This window comes from Hypanus sabinus, chromosome 4 (assembly GCF_030144855.1).
Source record: "Hypanus sabinus isolate sHypSab1 chromosome 4, sHypSab1.hap1, whole genome shotgun sequence".
Classification (NCBI taxonomy): Eukaryota; Metazoa; Chordata; class Chondrichthyes; order Myliobatiformes; family Dasyatidae; genus Hypanus; species Hypanus sabinus.
Genome location: NC_082709.1, coordinates 125,170,555 through 125,189,940, shown reverse-complemented (window position 1 = coordinate 125,189,940; position 19,386 = coordinate 125,170,555). Strand labels below are relative to the sequence as shown.

Genomic DNA, 19,386 nt, shown 5'->3' with positions numbered 1-19,386 from the left:
CCATGTCCTTCGGTCATGTGCAGAGCAGCTGATGGGCTTATTTGCAGATATTTTAAACCTCTCCTGCTTCAGTTTGTTCTTGTACCTAAGAAAAACAAAATAATGTGCCTTAACAATGACCACCGAATGGCTCTGATTTCTCCCATCCTAAAGTGCTTTGAAAGGATGGCCATGACACACATTAATTCCAGCCTTCCTGATAACCTTGACCCAATGCAGTTCGCCTACTACTGAAATATGTCTGTGGTGGATGCCATCTTCATAGCCTTACCATTGTCTCTGGAGCATCTGGACAGTAAAGACACCTATGTCAGACTGTTGTTTTTTGATTATAGCTCAGCCTCCAATACTATAATACCAAGCAAATTTATCTCCAAACTCCAGAACCTGGGAGTCAAAACCTCCATCAGCTACTAGATTCTTGACTTAGTGATCAATAGACCACATTCAATAAGCTTGAGCAGCAAAACCTCCGCCATGATTATTCCAAACTCTGGGTGGCCCACTATATTCCCAGTATAGTCATGACTGTTTTGTTTGTGTAAGCTATCATTTTAGAAGAAAAGTTCCTAAATCTCAGAATAAACATAAATGAGTGAAGAATATTTAACATATTAATTTACAATTCTTTTTGTTTCTGTTGTAGATGCTGCTTTGCATAAGCTAGAGCAGACTTGGTTGCTGGGATTAACTTCATTAATCAATCAACAAGGACATTTAAGAAAATGTGGTTTCTTTCATAGCTCTGCAACATGGTTGAAAAGTCAGGTGCTAACATCAACGGTGGATGTAAAAAGGTATTTTTTAAATAAACAGTATTGCTTTTTACTTGCATTTACTTAATTTAAGAATCTAAGCCATAAACAGCTGATCACATTTAACCTTTGTGTAAAGCTATATATGCTTGATCAAGACACTATGTTTTAAATTAATGTGAAACAATGCATTACTGTTGTTTTTGTGATTATTCTAGTTGTCTATAAAATCATGCTCATGTGAATTATGTGCAGATGTCCAGCTGTAGTGTGATGATAAGATTATTGCCTCTAGCCATACAATTACTTTATTGCATGCAAATATTTTGTTGTATGAAGAAATACATTTTTTAATGTTCAAATTATTCAAAACTGCAACTTATGTGTTTAGCATAAGACATTATAAGTTAGGGTTATTATATAATTTAAAAATATGTAATTTGGTGATCTAGAAATTAATTTTGAGAGATTTGCCTTCAAAAGCTAGTCACTAGTAACATTGCAGTATATTGTAAATCAATGAAGACAAGTGAAAGGAGCAATAAATACTATTAGGCGCAATACGCTGACCCTGAAGAATAGAAGGAATTCATTACAAAATGAAAGCTGAATTGAAGCTATATTAATTAAAGTTTTGGAAGTTCCCATCTCTTGTGGAAAAAGCGGTGACCAACTAAATTTGTAAGGAAAAATGCTTTAAATTTATTTTTTTAAATAAGTTGGAGAGATAAAGGCAAATATCAATGTATTTTTTACAGATATAATTTTCTACTTTATACTGCTTAATGTTTAAGTACTGCAGAGGTTGATTGGATCAGTAATAGCATTCACTCTGACAGTTCTGAGTGGAATTAAACAAACGGTTTAGCTCTGGAGTCCTGGAGTTTCTAATTCTTTCCCTTCCAGAATGTCTATGTTTTGATTTGACAACCTTGATCTTTAAAGTCCTTTAGGTCTCTATACTATCTTTAAAGTTTTATTTTTAGTTTTTCTTTTGCATCATTGGTGATATAGTCATCCATAAGGTTGTGTAGGTCTTTAGATTAAACAACAGTAAATACATTTGATGATATAAAGTAGTGATTGTTGTTTGTTACTCATGTCATCTTTCTAAATTTTGATCTCAGTCCCTAGAAAAAGCCTTCCACTAAATTGCAAACGAGAAAATCTGCAGGTGTTAGAAACCCAAGCAACGCACACAAAATGCTGGAGGAGCTCAGCAAGCCAAGCAGCATCTATGGAAAAGAGTACTGTCAACGTTTCGGGCTGTGAACTTTCGGCAGTTCCTCCAACATTTTGTGTGCATTGCTTTCACTAAACTGTATACTTGATTTTCATTGAACCGATGTAATTCTCTATCATCTTCAGTTGTATGTATATTATTGTTACTGTTTCCTTGATGTTCCCCAACTTACACTATATTTGCTCTGGTTTATTGCCCATTTTAGTGCAATTAGGCTTTTCAGACCTTTTACATACTTTACTTGAAAGGAGTTCTGTATACTTTGTAGGAATCTAATTTCCTTTCTCCATCATCTTTCTGTTTAATTAATAATGGGTATTTAAAATTTCCACGTAATTCACTTATTTCTGTAATCTTTTTGTATACCTTGTTCCCTGTCTTTCACTATTTGGTTGTTCAGAGACCACACTGATAACTATAAATGTGAATGATCTAATTTCCACTAAATCTCTCTGCACTATTTGTCTGTTTCTTAGCATGTCATAACCTCCTAACCGTTTTAATTCTTTTCAGTCTATTTTCTGAAATGCTTACAGAGTTACAAATCTCATATCTTCAATGACCAACTCCATGATGTCATGTCCATTTCTGTTACTTAGATAGCTTGGTCAATTTACCTTCATTTGATGCTGCAACCGCTATGTTCTTTTGTGATTATCCTCCTCTTTGTTCCATAAGCAACACAACTATAACCCTAAACACAAGAGATTCTCCCGATGCTGGATATCAACCATAATCCCATCTTCTCAGTGAAGTACCACAGAGCTACCTTTAGCATTCTTTGAGGATTTTTCAGTTTTTAATGGATGATACATCTTCATCTCTTTACAGAGCATTACTGATTCTGATGATTCTCTTCTCCACATCTTTGCTATTTTGCACCTCATTCCACCTTGTACTGCCAGACCACCTTTGTGATGGTTGACTGTAATCTGAAAGCAGTATTTTAATCTCTAGATTTAACTTCTCTAATGTCTGCATTACTCTCTTATGTATTCATTTCTTTCAAACTCTAAATCGTTCATGCAAATACCATTAGTGTTCCGTCTTATATTTAAGCCATCAGCAGCATCCTTTTGTGTTCCACAGGATGAAAATTAAAATACTCTAACAGTCTCATTCCATTCTTCTGCAGCCCCATTCCATTCTTTTTCTGCAACATTTCTGATACTCTTAACTCTTGCATCCTATGTATCATTTATTACATCCCTCCTCTCACTGCTGCATTCTGTTCTTTCTTTGTTTCTTATTTTTTGCAATTCTGTTTTTAACTCTATTATCTTTACTGTAGTTCCTCATCTTTCTTTGTAGATTTCAGAAATTGTTTACTTTTGTGAAGACCAGTGTATATACAAATTCATATCAATCACTGAACATGTGGGTTAGCATAATGGGTTTACTTGCATGAAAGATATAATTCTCTTTCTTCAGAATGCCCATGGACTGTATAAACTGACTGCTTTAAATTACTATTTTGTATTTAAAATGACTTTCCTATTTGTAATCACAACATACAAAACGAAGAGCAGGAATAGGTCTCAGGTCTGCTCCACCATTCACTATGATCATGAGTGGCTACCCAGGCCTCAACGTCTCCTTTGTGTCAGATCCCCATAGCTTTTTATCATGCTTCACTTTAAGTATTTCTATTGAGCTAGCTTCTATTGCTTTCTGGAGCAAAGAATTCTGGAAATTTATGACTCGTGTTAACTTACAGATTATTTTTAAGTCATAGTTTCGGTACATTCATAATGTTTTTATTTAGATTTGTTTCTGGACATATGCTGCAGTAACTTCACTTCTTTTCTTTTAAAGTCTGCAGGTACTTCTTTCCTGTGTTCGTACTTTGCTTGATAAACTTTTGAAAGGAACTCAACCTCAGTCACTCAGTCATCTCAAAATATTAGTTGAGTGTATGACTCCAGACCATTCTGAGTGGGAAAATCTGAGGCAGAAACTTGGATCTCAGGTAATATCTAATTTTCAGCCCAAGATACAAACTTGCATGTTTTTAACATATGCTTTCTTGGGTCATTCTTTAATGTTATATACAATTTTATCAATTGAAAATGTAGCTTTAACCAAGAACAAACAATTATGTTGTCTGTGTGCTGTAACTGTATGACTGTGAGTTGTAATGTATAATTACAACTTTAGGTATATTTCTTATGATATCTAAAATTTTAATGCTAAAAGCCTTAAACTTTAATGTGTTCTTTATTTACAGTGGCTGAGTAAAGTGTTGCTGAAAGAACAAATAAGTCTAAACACAGATATATTGTACACTGGGCTTAATATTTACTCTTCTGACAAGATACCAAATCATTTGTGTGCCACAACTTTATTATGCCACGTGCTATTGCAGATATTAGAAAGCAATATTTTTTTTGAACTGAAGGAAATTTCCACTATTATATCCATACCAGAAAGTAAGTCTGTACATAAGTATAAATAAAAGTTATGTTCTTTGATAATTCATCAAAATCTTATGTATTTATTAATTAGAGTGAATTCGATCACATGGAAAAGTTACGGTCCAGAAGGTTAAGAAATTATCTTGATATTTGCAATAAGGCAACCTAAAAAACTTATGGAGCGATACTAAAATGGGTAACATTTTAATATATGATGCAATTCATTACAATCAATCACTTTTCTGATTAAAAAAAGTACTGTTTAAAGAGGAAAAGGACTTTGTTTTAAAAGTCAATGGTCTCAGTGGAATAGCCTTTTTCAGTCTTTATAATGAACATTTCAGTGTTTTTAGTGGAACATCGAATCTCTATGTTTCAGTGAAATCTCTTTACTAAAAGAGTAAGTTTAATATTTTTTGTATTGTCAAAACCAATTTTGATTTATCGATTGAATGAAATGTTATTAACAGAATTTGAAAGCATTCCAATACAGGAATTCCAACATTCTGAAATCTCACGATTCAACTTGATTTTTATTTTGTCTTCCTAAACTAGACGGCATTATAAATTTCATCTTGTGCAGCATTGTCAGTGAGAACTTTTTCATTCAATTTAATCCCAAAGTGTTTACATGCCATATTGGAAGTAAAATAAAAATTTTGTTCATCCTATCACCTCTGCTCATTTTTAGTAAATCCATGCTGTCTTTGGTTCATCTTCTATTATTTCTAGATGTGTATTAATTTTGGAACAAATGGTGTGTAAAACGTTTATGAGAAACAGTCAATCAATCAAATACATCACTAATAGCTTGAGTATTGCATGCAATTCTGGTAACTGATTAGATGAAAGTTGGGATTGCACTGAGAAGATGTACAAAGGTGTTTTTAGGCTAGAAAAAATACTCCTTTTAAAAAGGAGATTGGATGGGTTATTGTTGTTTTTGTTTGGGAATGGGGATGACTAAGGGAGACTTAATTGAAGTATATACAATTATCAATAACCTAGCTAAAGTAAGACTTATTTCCCTTAGCAGAGATGGAATGGTTCAAAAACCAGAAAGCATGGGGTAAAATAATTAATGGAGAAATTAGAATATTCTTCAACCAGAGAATAACTAGAAAGTGAAATTCTCTATTTGAAGGAGAGTAGAGAAGGAAGTTCTTATCACCTTTAAACACTGTTATGATGTGTGCTTGAAGAGCTTTGATATACTAGGCTACAGATCTTCCATCAGAAAAGTGGGATTAAGTTAGGTAGTTCTTTCTCAATGGTCATAGTTATGTGGGACTAGATGGTCTCCTTTGTTCTAAACTTTCTGATTTCTAGCACTATAAATTATTTGCTGCAAAATTATTTATTGGGAGTGAGTAGATGTAATATGAATGGATAGCATTTATGTATGTTTTTATACTAGGTGCCATTTGACTTGTAACTTAGTGTGATGAGTCTGATCTGATTTTAGTTTATTTCCTAATTATTATTATAACACTTATAACAGTGATGTAAAACCTTTTGTTAAAATTGAAAAATCTGTGGCCTGTCTATTTTGCATAAAAATACATTGAAAAATGTTCCAACTTGTTTATGATTTTGGTAGTTGCTGCAGAAATGTTCTACGCTGTGCAGTGGTCTGAAGAAATGAAAGACTTTTGTCCAACGATTTCTAAATACCATGAATTACTACTTCACTTTGACATTATCCAAAGACTGAAGAAAGCCTGTAGCACAACATGTGAAACTCTTTTTACCAGGTACTAAGATGAATTTTATGACTTGTTCAAGTTCAGGTTTAATGTCATCTGATTTTAAATATATACAACCAAACAAAACAAAGTTACTCCAGACCACAGTGTACCTACGCAACATATATCACACACACTATATAAAACAAAATATTATACTGTAAATAAGTTAATAAAATAAATTCAAGATGTATTTAGTAAAGTGCAGTACAGGTGAACAGTCCAGTAAGCAGCTCGCTGTCCTAGTGACGAGACCTTGGTCGTGGCAGGGTATTCATTAGTCTCACAGCCTGAGGGAAGAAGCTGTTACCCAGTCTGGCCATCCTTGTCCTGATGCTTTTGTACCTTCTTCCCAAAGTTAATAGGTCAAAGAGATTGTGGGATGGGTGGTAGGAATTCTTAACAATATTTTGGCCCTTTGTCTGCAACGCTCATGGAGAATATCACAGACAGGTATTTCTGTGGAACTACCTACAGAAAATACATAACGCAATTCTCATATGGGTTTTACCAGGGCTGCTTGGCTACAGGCCTCATCGGAACTTTGTTCAAACATGGGCCAAGAGCTGAATTCTAGAGGAAAAAGTGATACTAAGTTCTTTTAATTTATACTAACAACAAAATACCAATACTATCATGTGACTGAGTGTGGAATCCAGGAGCCTTGGTAGAACTGAAATGATAGGGTGCAATATTCTGTTTTTTAAGTGGGTCTTTTTTCCAATGGATTCTATTGGGTTTCTTTGTTTTGCAGCTGACTGTAAGAAAACAAATCTCAAGGTTGAATAAAGTATATACAAATTTTCATAAATGTACTTTGAGCTTTGAAAATTTGGAATCGTAGCTTTCACACAGGAAGATGTAGTTGGTATTGGCAGTCATTAAGCCCAGCACCAGGACATACTGCAGAAATGCCTCAGGACCAACTACCTGAAGCTGCCTATCAGCTTCCAAAAGGTTAGAAGAGATGATGCTTGGATATGCTTGCACGATGTTAAATTCCATTCCCTAGCAAATTAAAATACATAAAACAGTTCCCAGCAAATACACAGGCTAGTAAGTGGCTAGAAACATTTATGCCTCAAGTGTGCTAGGAACGATTGCCTCCATCGAGACAGAACAACCAACTAATCTCAATGTTCAAGACATTGCCATCAACAGGTCTTTTAATGTCAGCAGTTTCGAGTTTACCTTTGACGAGAAACTGAACTAGCTGCACATATACTGTAGCCATAAGAGCAGGTCAGAGACTGAGTTTTTTGTTTAAAATCAATAGCTTGTGCGCGTTAATGTGACCTTATAGAAAATAGGTGATAGTGTAATATTAATGTCCAGAATAATTTAATAAAAGATTGATTTTGTAGAATGAAATTATCACATCTGAAATGAAATGAATTAAAGTGAGTGGAATCAGCGTAAAACTCTTAATAAATGAGATTCCTACTTCATACTAATTTTTTTTTAGTTCTTGCATATATTTGATCAATAAAGGAAATTAAGGTTTTACATTGTAAATGGTATATAAAGGAACAATGAAGCAGAAATAGCTATCAGGTTTCTGAACTGTCCATGAACTGTTTGGACCATTTGCTCTGTACTGCTGCCTCAGAACAACAGATTTCACACATCATATAAGACAGTGATAAGAAACCTGATTATGATTTTGTCCTGAAGTCTTTTTCACCATTTATTGAACTAAATTTCTTGTATCTGCTGTTCCACAATGCTGTTAACAGATCTATAAGCACTTTTTTTTTTTGCAAACAGGTCATTAGAAAGTGGATTGCTCTGGGCTTTAACCACCTCTCCATATATTGCTGAAAACAAGTCTAATAGCGGTTATAATTTGAAACAACTCTATGTTACAGTGGATAGGTAAGTATTATTCATGAACTCTTGTCAATTAAAGGCTAAGGGTAATTGCATTGTTGACCATAACACATAGGAACAGAAATAGACTAGTTTATTTTCCCTCTCAACCCCATTCTCCCACCTTCTCCCCGTAATCTTCATTGCAACTCAATCTTCGTCACTGCTGCCACTTTGCCATCTTGACAGAGTGACCGTATTGGCTTTTTTTAAAATCTAAAAGATATATTTGGATTCAAATATACCTTAAACAATTCACTGAATATAAGTAAGTTTTAAGTGTGTTTGCTTATGGCAGATATGCTGCTTTGTACAGATAGAGTGATATGTCTGGTAATCCACATTCACTTTTGGAGAAACTGCCTTATTAAACTCTCAAAGTTATCTCAAAATAAATTCAGAGTCAACAGCACATTTTTGAGGATATACTTATTGTATAAGGAATTTGTCAGACTTGATTACTCTTTAAACAGCTTTACTTTCTTAAAAGTTTTGAGTGCAGGATTTCTTGTGACTGTAACAGTTAGTTCCAGTAATCACTTACATATTAAGCCATCTTCCAGTATGCTATTATTGTCACACTAATGTATTGCTATTGATTTTGCTTACTCACTCATTTGGCACAGAATTCTATGCAACGTTCCTGTCTGGTTAGTGTTGGATCCGATTGTTTAATTCGCGGATTAGACTTTTTAATTGTAATTTTCTTTGCAGTTTAACAATTAATTAGCTGCTTATATTTTGAGTAGTCTTTATGCATTTAACAGTTTAATGTGCTTCTACTGCTTAAACAAAGTATAATTCCAGAAGCTGTGATCTGCAATAAATGAGTAAGTGTTTTCTCATTGGTTAATTTTTACTGCAGTATTGATCAAGTACTTTCTAACCAGTTAATTTTTATCTACAAATTAAAATGGAATTCCTTATCTGAGTATAAAATAACAAAACACAAAGCAGCACCATCTTAATCTTAATCTTCTTAGTCTTTTGTCTGTAAGCCTTCTGTTACTGGCTTCTGCTCCTATTTCTACTGTTCTGTCAACTGTTAATAAAACGATTGTGAAGCAACAAGTTTTATGTCTCATTCCTGACCTAAAAAAAACTTTGGAGATGACGTTTAATGTGAATAAGTGTGAGGTTATCCACTTTGGGAGTAAGAACAGGAAGGCAGATTATTATCTGAACAGTGTAGAGTTGGGTAAGGGAGAAATACAAAGAGATCTAGGAGTCCTTGTTCATCAGTCACTGAAGGTGAATGAGCAAGTGCAGCAGGCAGTGAAGAAGGCTAATGGAATGTTAGCCTTTATTACAAAGGGAATTGAGTACAAGAGCAAGGAAATCCTTTTGCATTTGTACAGGGCCCTGGTGAGACCACACCTGGAGTATTGTGTACAGTTTTGGTCTCCAGGGTTAAGGAAGGACATCCTGGCTGTAGAGGAAGTGCAGCGTAGATTCACGAGGTTAATTCCTGGGATGTCTGGACTGTCTTACGCAGAGAGGTTAGAGAGACTGGGCTTGTACACGCTGGAATTAAGGAGATTGAGAGGGGATCTAATTGCAACATATAAGATTATTAAGGGATTGGACAAGATAGAGGCAGGAAATATGTTCCAGATGCTCGGAGAGTCCAGTACCAGAGGGCATGGTTTGAGAATTAGGGGTAGGTCATTTAGGACAGAGTTAAGGAAAAACTTCTTCTCCAAGAGAGTTGTGGGGGTTGGAATGCACTGCCTCGGAAGGTAGTAGAGGCCAATTCTCTGGATGCTTTCAAGAAGGAGCTAGATAAGTATCTTATGGATAGGGGAATCAAGGGATATGGGGACAGGGCAGGAACCGGGTATTGATAGTAGATGATCAGCCATGATCTCAGAATGGCGGTGCAGGCTTGAAGGGCCGAATGGTCTACTTCTGCACCTATTGTCTATTGCCTATTAAACAGCAAAATGCATTAAGTGGCATAGTCAGCAGGATATTACCAAGTTCAGGATTTGTTTCACTCGAAGACAAAAGAGTGAATCTTTAGCATGCACCAAAAAGGATAAGAACTTCCTCTATTCCTCTGCTATCTGAGAGAAAAGCTCTGACTTTGAATATTGGATGAAAATGAGGATTAAAGACAGCTGCATTTCTGTTTGGAAAAAGTTAGTTGCAATCTATTTGTTCTTAACTTATTTGGGTATGATCTATTTTGGTCGCACAGCGATCTGTTTTGGTACCTGGTGAAAATAGTGGTTTGACAATGTACTTGCTTGCTAGATCGATTTATGGTTGTTGGATAAATCCTATGTAATTGTGATCTATTTGTTTGCTGAAGCAATCAATTTGGTGTTTGGTTATTAATATTTAGAGATTTCAGTCAAAGTGATAAAAATACATAAAAATTAAGATTGAATCAAAACACTAGCCAAAGTCGTGCACATTGCTAGGAGGTCTTATCTGAATAAAACACGTCAGTTTGATATAATGAATGAAAAAGTCCGGAAGAAAAATACCAACAATGTTAAGGTAAAATCCAGCAAATGCCTGATGGCAAGGAAATGGCTGTTACTTTTTAAGTAATAAGACCATCTAGTCAATTTAATCAAATGTGTGAGCAATTGAAAGACTTCACTTGTCTCATTAAAGTCTTAGCAATCGAAAGAAATGCAAAACTTGAGATAAACTATAAATACAGCATGATAAGGATAAGAACTATGAATAGCAAATCTTTTAATTAACTGAATGAGCAAAAAAGAAATGCCATAATTCAATCAGTGTGCATTGTACAGAGTTTCAAGGCAAAATGGAAAAGCACAGCTGCGACTTCCGGTGGGCAGTCTTGCCAGTGACGCTACTGCTGGCACTTCACCCTGGGAAACAACTGATTCTGAAGCTCAGCCAGAGGAATTACATCTCACAAAGGACAGCCCTCTGAGACAGTGATACTACCTGAACTCCGAAGAATTACAGGATGGACATAACGTGGATTTTACTGCAGTCCCTAGTGACTCAAGTGGGGATGACAATGATGAAACAATAAGAATGACAGCTACGTTACAGCTTACTCCATTAGAGGCCAACTGTGTGAAGACACAGGACTGAAAATGAAACCGTTGTCAATCAATGTATTGACCAGCTACTGGCAGATCCATCAACACTTTCTGAACCACTCAACAATCTGCTAAAGGACTAAGTGCTCAGGTGACCCCGTGACTCTTAATGAACAGCAAGTGAAAGCATTTCAGAATTTAAAGGTGACATTGTGCACTGCATCTGCATTAAGAATCCCGGATACAGGTAGACTATTTACCCTGTATGTCAATGAGTAACCTATGATCGTAGTCATGCTCAAGAACATGGAGACTGACAGCATCCTGTTGGTTATTACTCTGCCGGAGATCTGGTTCTGTGCACTGATGGACCCTCAATGAACAAGAGAGGAATTTGAATAGTTATTTCTGTAACTGAAATGCTTGCATCAGGAAGCATGGTTCCTGGTACCTCCAAGCCACAGGTGGGATTGGAAGCTCAAATTGAAGCCTGTAGGTTGGCAGAAGGAAGATCAGCTAGTTTATACACTGATTCTCTATATGCTTTTGGAGGTGTTCGTGATTTTGGAAACTAATGGAGATGAAGAGGAGTTCTTATGGCTATACAACTCCAATCAAGAATGGCCAACTAGTACAAGAATTTTAGGATGTTATACAACTGCCATCATAAGCTGCTCTATTAAAATGTACTCCAGAATGAATACAATGGAAAGCTGTGGAAATGCATTCACAGATGAAATTGCAAAAAGGCAGCATGGGAAGGAATAAAAGATATACCAAGAACATATATAGTGGAATTATGGAACTGTATATGGACAACTGCAATTATGGGAACTAATTTAAACTCTATTTCACAGACAAACGTACAAGATCTTCAAGAAATGTAAGCTCAGTGCTCCCCACAGAAAAAGTGGTTGTGAATGAAGAATGGTGGGAAGTTAAACAGTGAATGGAAATATGTCAATAGTCATAGACTGGTAGTCCCAACTAAATTGTTTCCTTATCTGGCACAGCAAATACACTCTCTAGGACACATTGGAGTACAAAATGTGATCGACAGATTCTCCCAATGGTAGTTTATTCCAGAGTTTAGGGCACAAGCTCGACAAACATTTGGAAGATGCATGACAATACACAAAATAAATCCTGGAGCAGTGGAAAAGCTACCATAATTAAGTGCTCCTGCCCTATCTGATCTATTTTTACCCTTACAAGTAGACTACATTTCTTTGCCAGTGTCAACAATACTCAGACATACTGGTAATAGTGGAAGAGCTTTCAGGTTGGGTGAAAGTTATTCCAGTAAAGAAAGCCGCCATCGCCACCTACACAGCAAAAGCTGTGATCAAGGACTATTTTCCCAGAAGGGGATTCATTCTGACCAAGGAACACATTTCACTGGGAGTGTTTGTCAGGAATAATGTCAACTGATGAACATCGAATGGTCTTTTTATTGTCCACGTCACCCAGCGTCAAACGAATGAGTGAAACCAGCAAACAACAACTGACTAAGTACCATGAGGAAGGCATTCCATGGTCTACAGCTCTTCATATGGTCTTGTGTAGCATCAGAGCAATCCCAAACAAGAAAATGTCTATTTGAGGTGGTAACAGGATGTACTATGTCACTGCCAGGAGTCCTCGATCTCAGAGAAGCTGATATACATGTTATGGTAGACAGTTTAGTTAACTATTGTATGAAATCAACCCAAGCTGTCCAGTCTGCATCTGAACAGATTTCTGCCATTGGGGAAGAATCAACAGGAGGAGCACACACCCTGATGCCTGACGAGTGGGTACTGATTAAAAATTGTATAAGGAGCTTGATGGGAAAGTCCTTATCAAGTACTGGTAATTACCAACTGAGCGGTGAAATTAGAAGGTAAAAATAAGAGCACCAGCCACTGCAAGCAAGCTAGAGTGGTATCTGATACAAACAATAAGCACTGTGGTTAGTGTGCTGGTACACAGTATCTGAGCTGCTGGGCTGCAGTGAGCAAATCACAAACCAGCCAGGAAACTTCAAGCAATCGACAAATACTGGAGATTATGAAGTTTTTTTCTAATATCATTTGTTATTGTTACTGTATATTTTTGCCAATTTTCCCTACTCATAATGTGCCAGTTGAAATACTTGTATTATTGATGATCAGAAGTATTACAAAGCTCCTGTCAAGTAATAAATAGTCAAAGTTCATAGAACACTACATAGTTTATTTGCAGAAATGGAGCCAACACTTCTCTTCCATGGAACTTGTTATTTAGGGTATGTTCTCCCTGCTGTGAGACACACCTTACCTATACCTCCTGGGTCTAGGAGTAAATGAGACATTTCAGAAGGAGATTGTTCTGCATCTGTTTTATTCCCTTTTTATGGTGTTGCAAGGAGGTAAGAGATTAAAGTGTTGCTGCAGCCTTTACTTTGAAGTATATATACCCTTGGATATTTCATAACCTAAGTAGTTTTCAAAAAATTACTTTGTACGTAACATAGATATCACAAGTTTTTCTGCTTCTGAATTTTCAGATGTAATGATTCTACATTTAGAATTTAGAATCAAGGAGTGGGAGGGATTGTTGTATCTGATTGTTTAATTCTTGGTTAGACTTTTTAATTGTCATTTTCTTTGCAGTTTAACAATATCTGTTTACATTTTAAGTAGTCTTTATGTACATAGGTTTAATATACTAGTGGCTATACAAAGTATAATTGAGGAAAGCTTGAAAGCTTTGTTCTGCATTAAGTCTCACTGGTTAATTTTTACTGTGATGTTGACTAAGTACTTTCTGACTGGTTAATTTTTGTCTTTCGATTAGAATGGAATTCTTTCTTACCTCTGTGCATAAAATAGCTAAACACAAAGCAGTGCCATCTTAATCTTTTTAGTCTCTTGTCAGTAAGCCTTCTGCTCCTATTTCTACTGTTTTGTCAACTCTTAATAAAACGATTATTAAGTTTTATGCCCCATTCCTGATTTCCAAAAGAACCTTGGATTTAAACACCAAAATCCATCACCACCAATAAAGAACGAAAGGAGTATGATAAAGAACAAAGATAAATGATTGTTTGGGCCTTCTTAATTTTTAATCCTAATCTCTTATCCTCATCTCTTATCCTCTTTGCAACACCATAAAAAGGGAATAAAATAAACCTTAATTGCTCTAAAGATGATGATGGTGAGCTGCTTTGAGTCATTTTTCTACATATGATAATGGTACATCCACAGTGGGCATATTTATAGAGTTTCAAGATTTTAGTTCGATTTTCTGTTGTTGCCCGTTCTTTCAGTATTTGCTGAGTGCGGTGGGATGAGAAATTTAGCATTGCCCATGTATCTTACAAATTTGATTCCTGGTGTTGCCGATGAAAAGTTGGTATTCCACCTACGGCAAAACAGAACATGTGGGATCCCAGTACATAAACTGTGCCTTCACTTCATTTAGAGGGCTTCATTGTTCAAGTCTTTAAGGGCACTTCTGTCCTTTTGATTCTATGGCTGTTTCTGATGCATCTTCAGTACAGTTATGGTTTACAGGTGTGCACTCCTTCCTGGGGATGGACCACTTTGAACACTGTTTTAAAATTATAACCAAGATTTTCATACACTATTGGGACCCTTTTTGAACTATTTTAAAAATAATTGAATTGTTATTAAAATTTAGACCTGGGCTATTATTATAAAATACTATATGGTAAAGTACTCTTTTTTTTTCTCTTTTTTTTTTACCAACCAACTTTGTCTTGGTAGGAGGTGTAGACTTTTTAAATAGTATAATTAACCGTACTATTGTATTTAATCATTCAATTTATTTTATTTGATTGATCATCAATATGGGATACTGTGATTGTATCAGTTTGATTTATATATAGTGCATTTTGTGCTTACTTGATTTATAATGTACAGGTGTCTCCTTCCCCTTCCCCCCCACTTTACAAAGGTAGAGTGTTCCTGTGAAACTTTTCTTAAGCCGAAATGGCAAAAAGCGAAAAACCATTTATTTAAATGGGAAAAATTTTCTTAAAAGTGAAAATCCTCTTTGTAAAAGCAAAGTGGCGTAAAGCAAACATTTGTAAAGCGGAGGACACCTGCATCCTTATGAATTCTGTATTTGTGTATATGAAACAATTAAAATCTTGGAAAAAGAAAGAAAATTATAACTGTGTTGGAAGTGAAGGCAAAGATCCTGCCTTGTTGGAATATTTGTGCTGGAAGATGAATTATAGTCTCTAATCACACTTACTTCTTTACTTAAGAGACCTACAGTGTCTCTCTTGGGGGTCAGTAATTCTGTGGGTATCTGGTTTAACTTGCAGTCTGCAGTCTTTATAAAATGTCTAAATTTTCCATTCCAGATTTTTCCCTTTGACTGAAGCAAGCCTGCACACTATTCAGAATATTATTCCGCACGTTCTTCAGGAAGATAAAGATCTTATTTTGTTCCAATGCATTGCAAAACTTGTTTCAAGCACAGCTTCAGATATTACAGATATTGATGGTCAGTGTTTTGTTTTATTCATTTAAATGTTATAGTAAGCATTATTGCGGGGTGGGGGGGGTGAGTCATCATGGTGGAACAGTAGTTAGTCCTACCGCCTCAAATTTCTAAGCACCTGGCTTTGATTCCATCCTTCAGTTCTCTCCGTGATCACATGGATTTGCATAGTATCTGAGTTCATCTCTGGTTTTGAGTTTTGTTCTTTTACATATGACTTCCATGCTTTTTTTTTAGAAGCTTATGTTGATATAGGTATCGCTGTTTGAATATTTTGTAAACATCGACACAATCTATCTATTTGGACTCTTACTTCTTCATGGGATTTTATGGTAGCCTTGTTATTTCCTACAACTAAAGTACACTACATTGCACTTATTTAAACTGGAATTAATTTGCATTTACATGCTGTTTCTGCAAATCCTGCTGATGTTTATCTTGTGTTTTGCTCAGCCTTCCTTGTTTTGAATGTCCCACACAGTTTAACATTATTCAGCAAACACAAGGAAATCTGCAGATGCTGGAAATTCAAACAACAGCACACACAAAATGCTGGTGGAACACAGCAGGCCAGGCAGCATCGACAGCGCTTCTTCCTATAGATGCTGCCTGGCCTGCTGTGTTCCACCAGCATTTTGTGTTAACATTATTCATTTGTTTTGATGAATTTCCAGTATCCAAGTCATTGATAGAGCCAGTGAACAATAGGGGTCCAGGCACTGATATTTCAGCTTGGAACATTCTAGCACATTTATATAGATGACAAGCATGTCATTCCTGCTAAATCGAGCCAGGCTCTTTCTGTGTCTTCTGTTGGTTCCCAAATCAGATTGATTAACAGGTGCACACACCAATTCTTGCTTCTAGCTGTAATGTATGAGTGGAGCAAATTTGCTTTGTATTGCTCCCCTATATGTATTCCCATGTCTTGAAATTCACATATTGCAGCATGCTGCAGAACCAGCTCATTGATTATGCTCCTAATTCAGTGTTCATACCACTTTCATTAATAGCTGGCAGTAACATTTCTAGAAGTAGTAAAATCACCATGTAAATGACTATGAGGAATTTAATTAATAATTGTGCCAGATACAGTGTTTACATTTAAAGTTATGTAGGTTACTTTTAATATTGAGCATAGATAATTAAGCACAACTGCACATTCTGCTATTTCTCTCTAATGGCCACAAAATATATTCCTCGATACTCTTAATGGAGCTTTCCAATGATTTTTCTAAAATATCATGAAAACATTTTTGATGTTCCTCCATAAATCTGTAGTCTCATTTTGTTTAATCTTTATGCATGTTACCATACTGTGAGTATTCATCATATTCCTCTCAGTTCTGATTATATCATGGTATGCTTTTCAAAAATTTATCACTTCTGTCTATGAAACAAAATAATAAAATTGTTATGGCAGAGGGAGAAATCTGAGCCCATTATGTGTATGGAGGTTCCTACTAGAACAAGTCAAGTTTATTGTCATGTGCTCAAGTACAGATACAATGTCAAACTTGAATCAGCACGGACGCAGGCAACGCACCGAATATACATTAGATATAACGGATACATAAAATTATTGTCATACCGTGGGGGAAAATTGACTACAAAAGCAAGATAGTGCAAGAAAAAAATCAAGGCACAATTAAAGACGAGTCGATGGTAGTGCAGGAGGTCCATAGTGCTCCATTGCTAAGGTTGGGTTGAGGTTGTGCAGGCGCATGATGAACCTGATGGTGTTTGATGTTCCTGTATCTGGTGATGTGGGACTTGAGGCTTCTGTAATTCCTGGTTAAATGGTAACAGTGAGAAGAGGGCATAACCCAGATGGTGGGGATCGTTCATGATAAATATCTCCTTGTGGCACGGCTTCCTGTAGATGCTGTCAAGGTGGGGAAAATAATGCCCGTGATGGACTCAGCTTTGTGCACTACTTTCTGCAGCCTTTTGTGTTCCTGTGTTAGAAATGCCATGCCAAGCTGTGATGCAAACAATCAAAGAGGAGGATTGGAGCTTCAGTTCCATTCCTCTATCTTACAAATTGTTGTTTTCAAATCTCTATCCAGTTTCTTTTTGAAGGTTCTGCTTTAATACTTTTACCTCCATCTTTATAGGTAGCAAATTCCAGATGCCAATTGGTATTAGAATACAAAAAATTCCTCAGATCTCGTGCATCTTCTCCCCTGAATTTTAATTCTTTCTTTCCTTCTCAATCTTTTTATTAGTTAAATAAAATTGTACATATATATATATATAGACAAGAGGAGAATTATCACAAATATCTATATCAATAACAGTTTGGATAAAAGGAAAAATAAACATTATCAAGATCAAACATAGTATTAATCTAATAGTATATAATAAAGAAAAAAATAATTGATTCTCCTCCTAGCCATAAAAAGAAAAATGTACAGGGAAAAAACCCACAACACAAAAAACAACCAAAAAAAAAGAGAAAAAAGAACTGAGAGTGAAAGCAATAAAAAAACAAGGAAAAACTTTCTGATCAAATCCAAAACTTCAGAAAGGTAACTGGAAGGGCCAAATGTCAGAGCATATGAAAATATTGAATAAAAGTTGGCCAAGTTTCCTCAAATTTAGAGGATGTATCAAATGTCCGATTTCTTATTTTCTCAACACTTAAACAGGACACAATGGAGGTAAGCCAATAAATAACAGTAGGTGGATTAGAGTCCTTCCATTTAAGCTAAATGGCTCTCCTAGCCAATAAAGTTCTAAAAGCTATCATCTATTGAGTGGAAGCAGGTTATCTCCTCCTTCCGATGGAATGATGCCAAAAATTGCTGTAAGTAAATTCAGTTGTAGATCCAAATTCAGAACCTTTGATAAAGTTTTAAAGACTTCTTTCCAAAAATTATCTAACTTGATACAAGACCAGAATATGTGTGTTAAAGTAGCCATCTCAATATTACATCTGTCACAAATAGGATGAATATTAGAAAAAATACGGGCTAATCTGTCCTCTGACATATGCGCCCAATGCACTACCTTGAACTGTATCAAGGAATGACGGGCACAAATAGAAGAAGTATTTTCCAAATGAAAAATTTTATCCCATTGGTTATCTGGAAGTGATTTTTGAAACTCAATTCCCACGCAGCTTTAATTTTATCATTAGATAACATATGCAAATTCAATAACCATTTATAAATTATAACTATCAGTCCTTTTTGAAATGGTTTGACCTGAAAAAGAGGTGAATTTTAATTCTGTATTCTTGCCAAGAATGAGACTATCTTTCTTCTGTCTACCCTTTCTAAAACCAGTAAAGATCTACACAACCTCTATGTGCTGCCTTTGCACTAGGCTAATCTATTTGCTGAAATCTCTTATCCCTGGAATCTTAATGTTTGTTTTCCCCTGGCAACTTAAAATAATTTCTTTGTAAAATTATTCTGAACGTGTATCTATCTGTAGCTTGATAATCACCAGTATAAAATGTATTTTGCTTTAATTCTCTTCATAGGAGGGTTTGGAAGCCTCGCCATTTTAAATAGCTACTTAAAGAAAGGAGTCAATGAGGGAGATCATGTTGTACATGATCATCTGTTTATGGATGTGTTAAATATAATCATGGGATGGAGAAACCTTGATGAACAGATATATTTGTTTGACTGGTAAGATGAATTTTTTTAAGTTTTTACTGTTTATTTGTTTTTAGTTGAAGACAGAACTGGTTATCTGTTGTGGCTAGTGGTAAAATTTGTATAATATTTTGGATATAGCTAATAATTTGACACAATTTGAACAGCATTAAAAATGGTATGTTATATGTGTGTTAATTGATTTTCATTAGTAACAAAATAGTTGGTG

The 19,386-nt window shown here is 35.5% G+C and overlaps 1 protein-coding gene across 1 annotated transcript in view; it reads left to right on the top strand.

Annotated features, from left to right (window-relative positions):
- The window catches only part of ltn1 (listerin E3 ubiquitin protein ligase 1), a 119,125-nt gene that overhangs the window by 60,978 nt on the left and 38,761 nt on the right, over positions 1–19,386 (top strand). Inside the window, exons 14-20 of the mRNA XM_059968094.1 lie at positions 647–797; positions 3,814–3,967; positions 4,226–4,427; positions 6,013–6,166; positions 7,925–8,032; positions 15,410–15,552; positions 19,040–19,190. Coding sequence (XP_059824077.1) covers positions 647–797; positions 3,814–3,967; positions 4,226–4,427; positions 6,013–6,166; positions 7,925–8,032; positions 15,410–15,552; positions 19,040–19,190 — 1,063 coding nt within the window. The remainder of the gene's footprint in view (positions 1–646; positions 798–3,813; positions 3,968–4,225; positions 4,428–6,012; positions 6,167–7,924; positions 8,033–15,409; positions 15,553–19,039; positions 19,191–19,386) is intronic.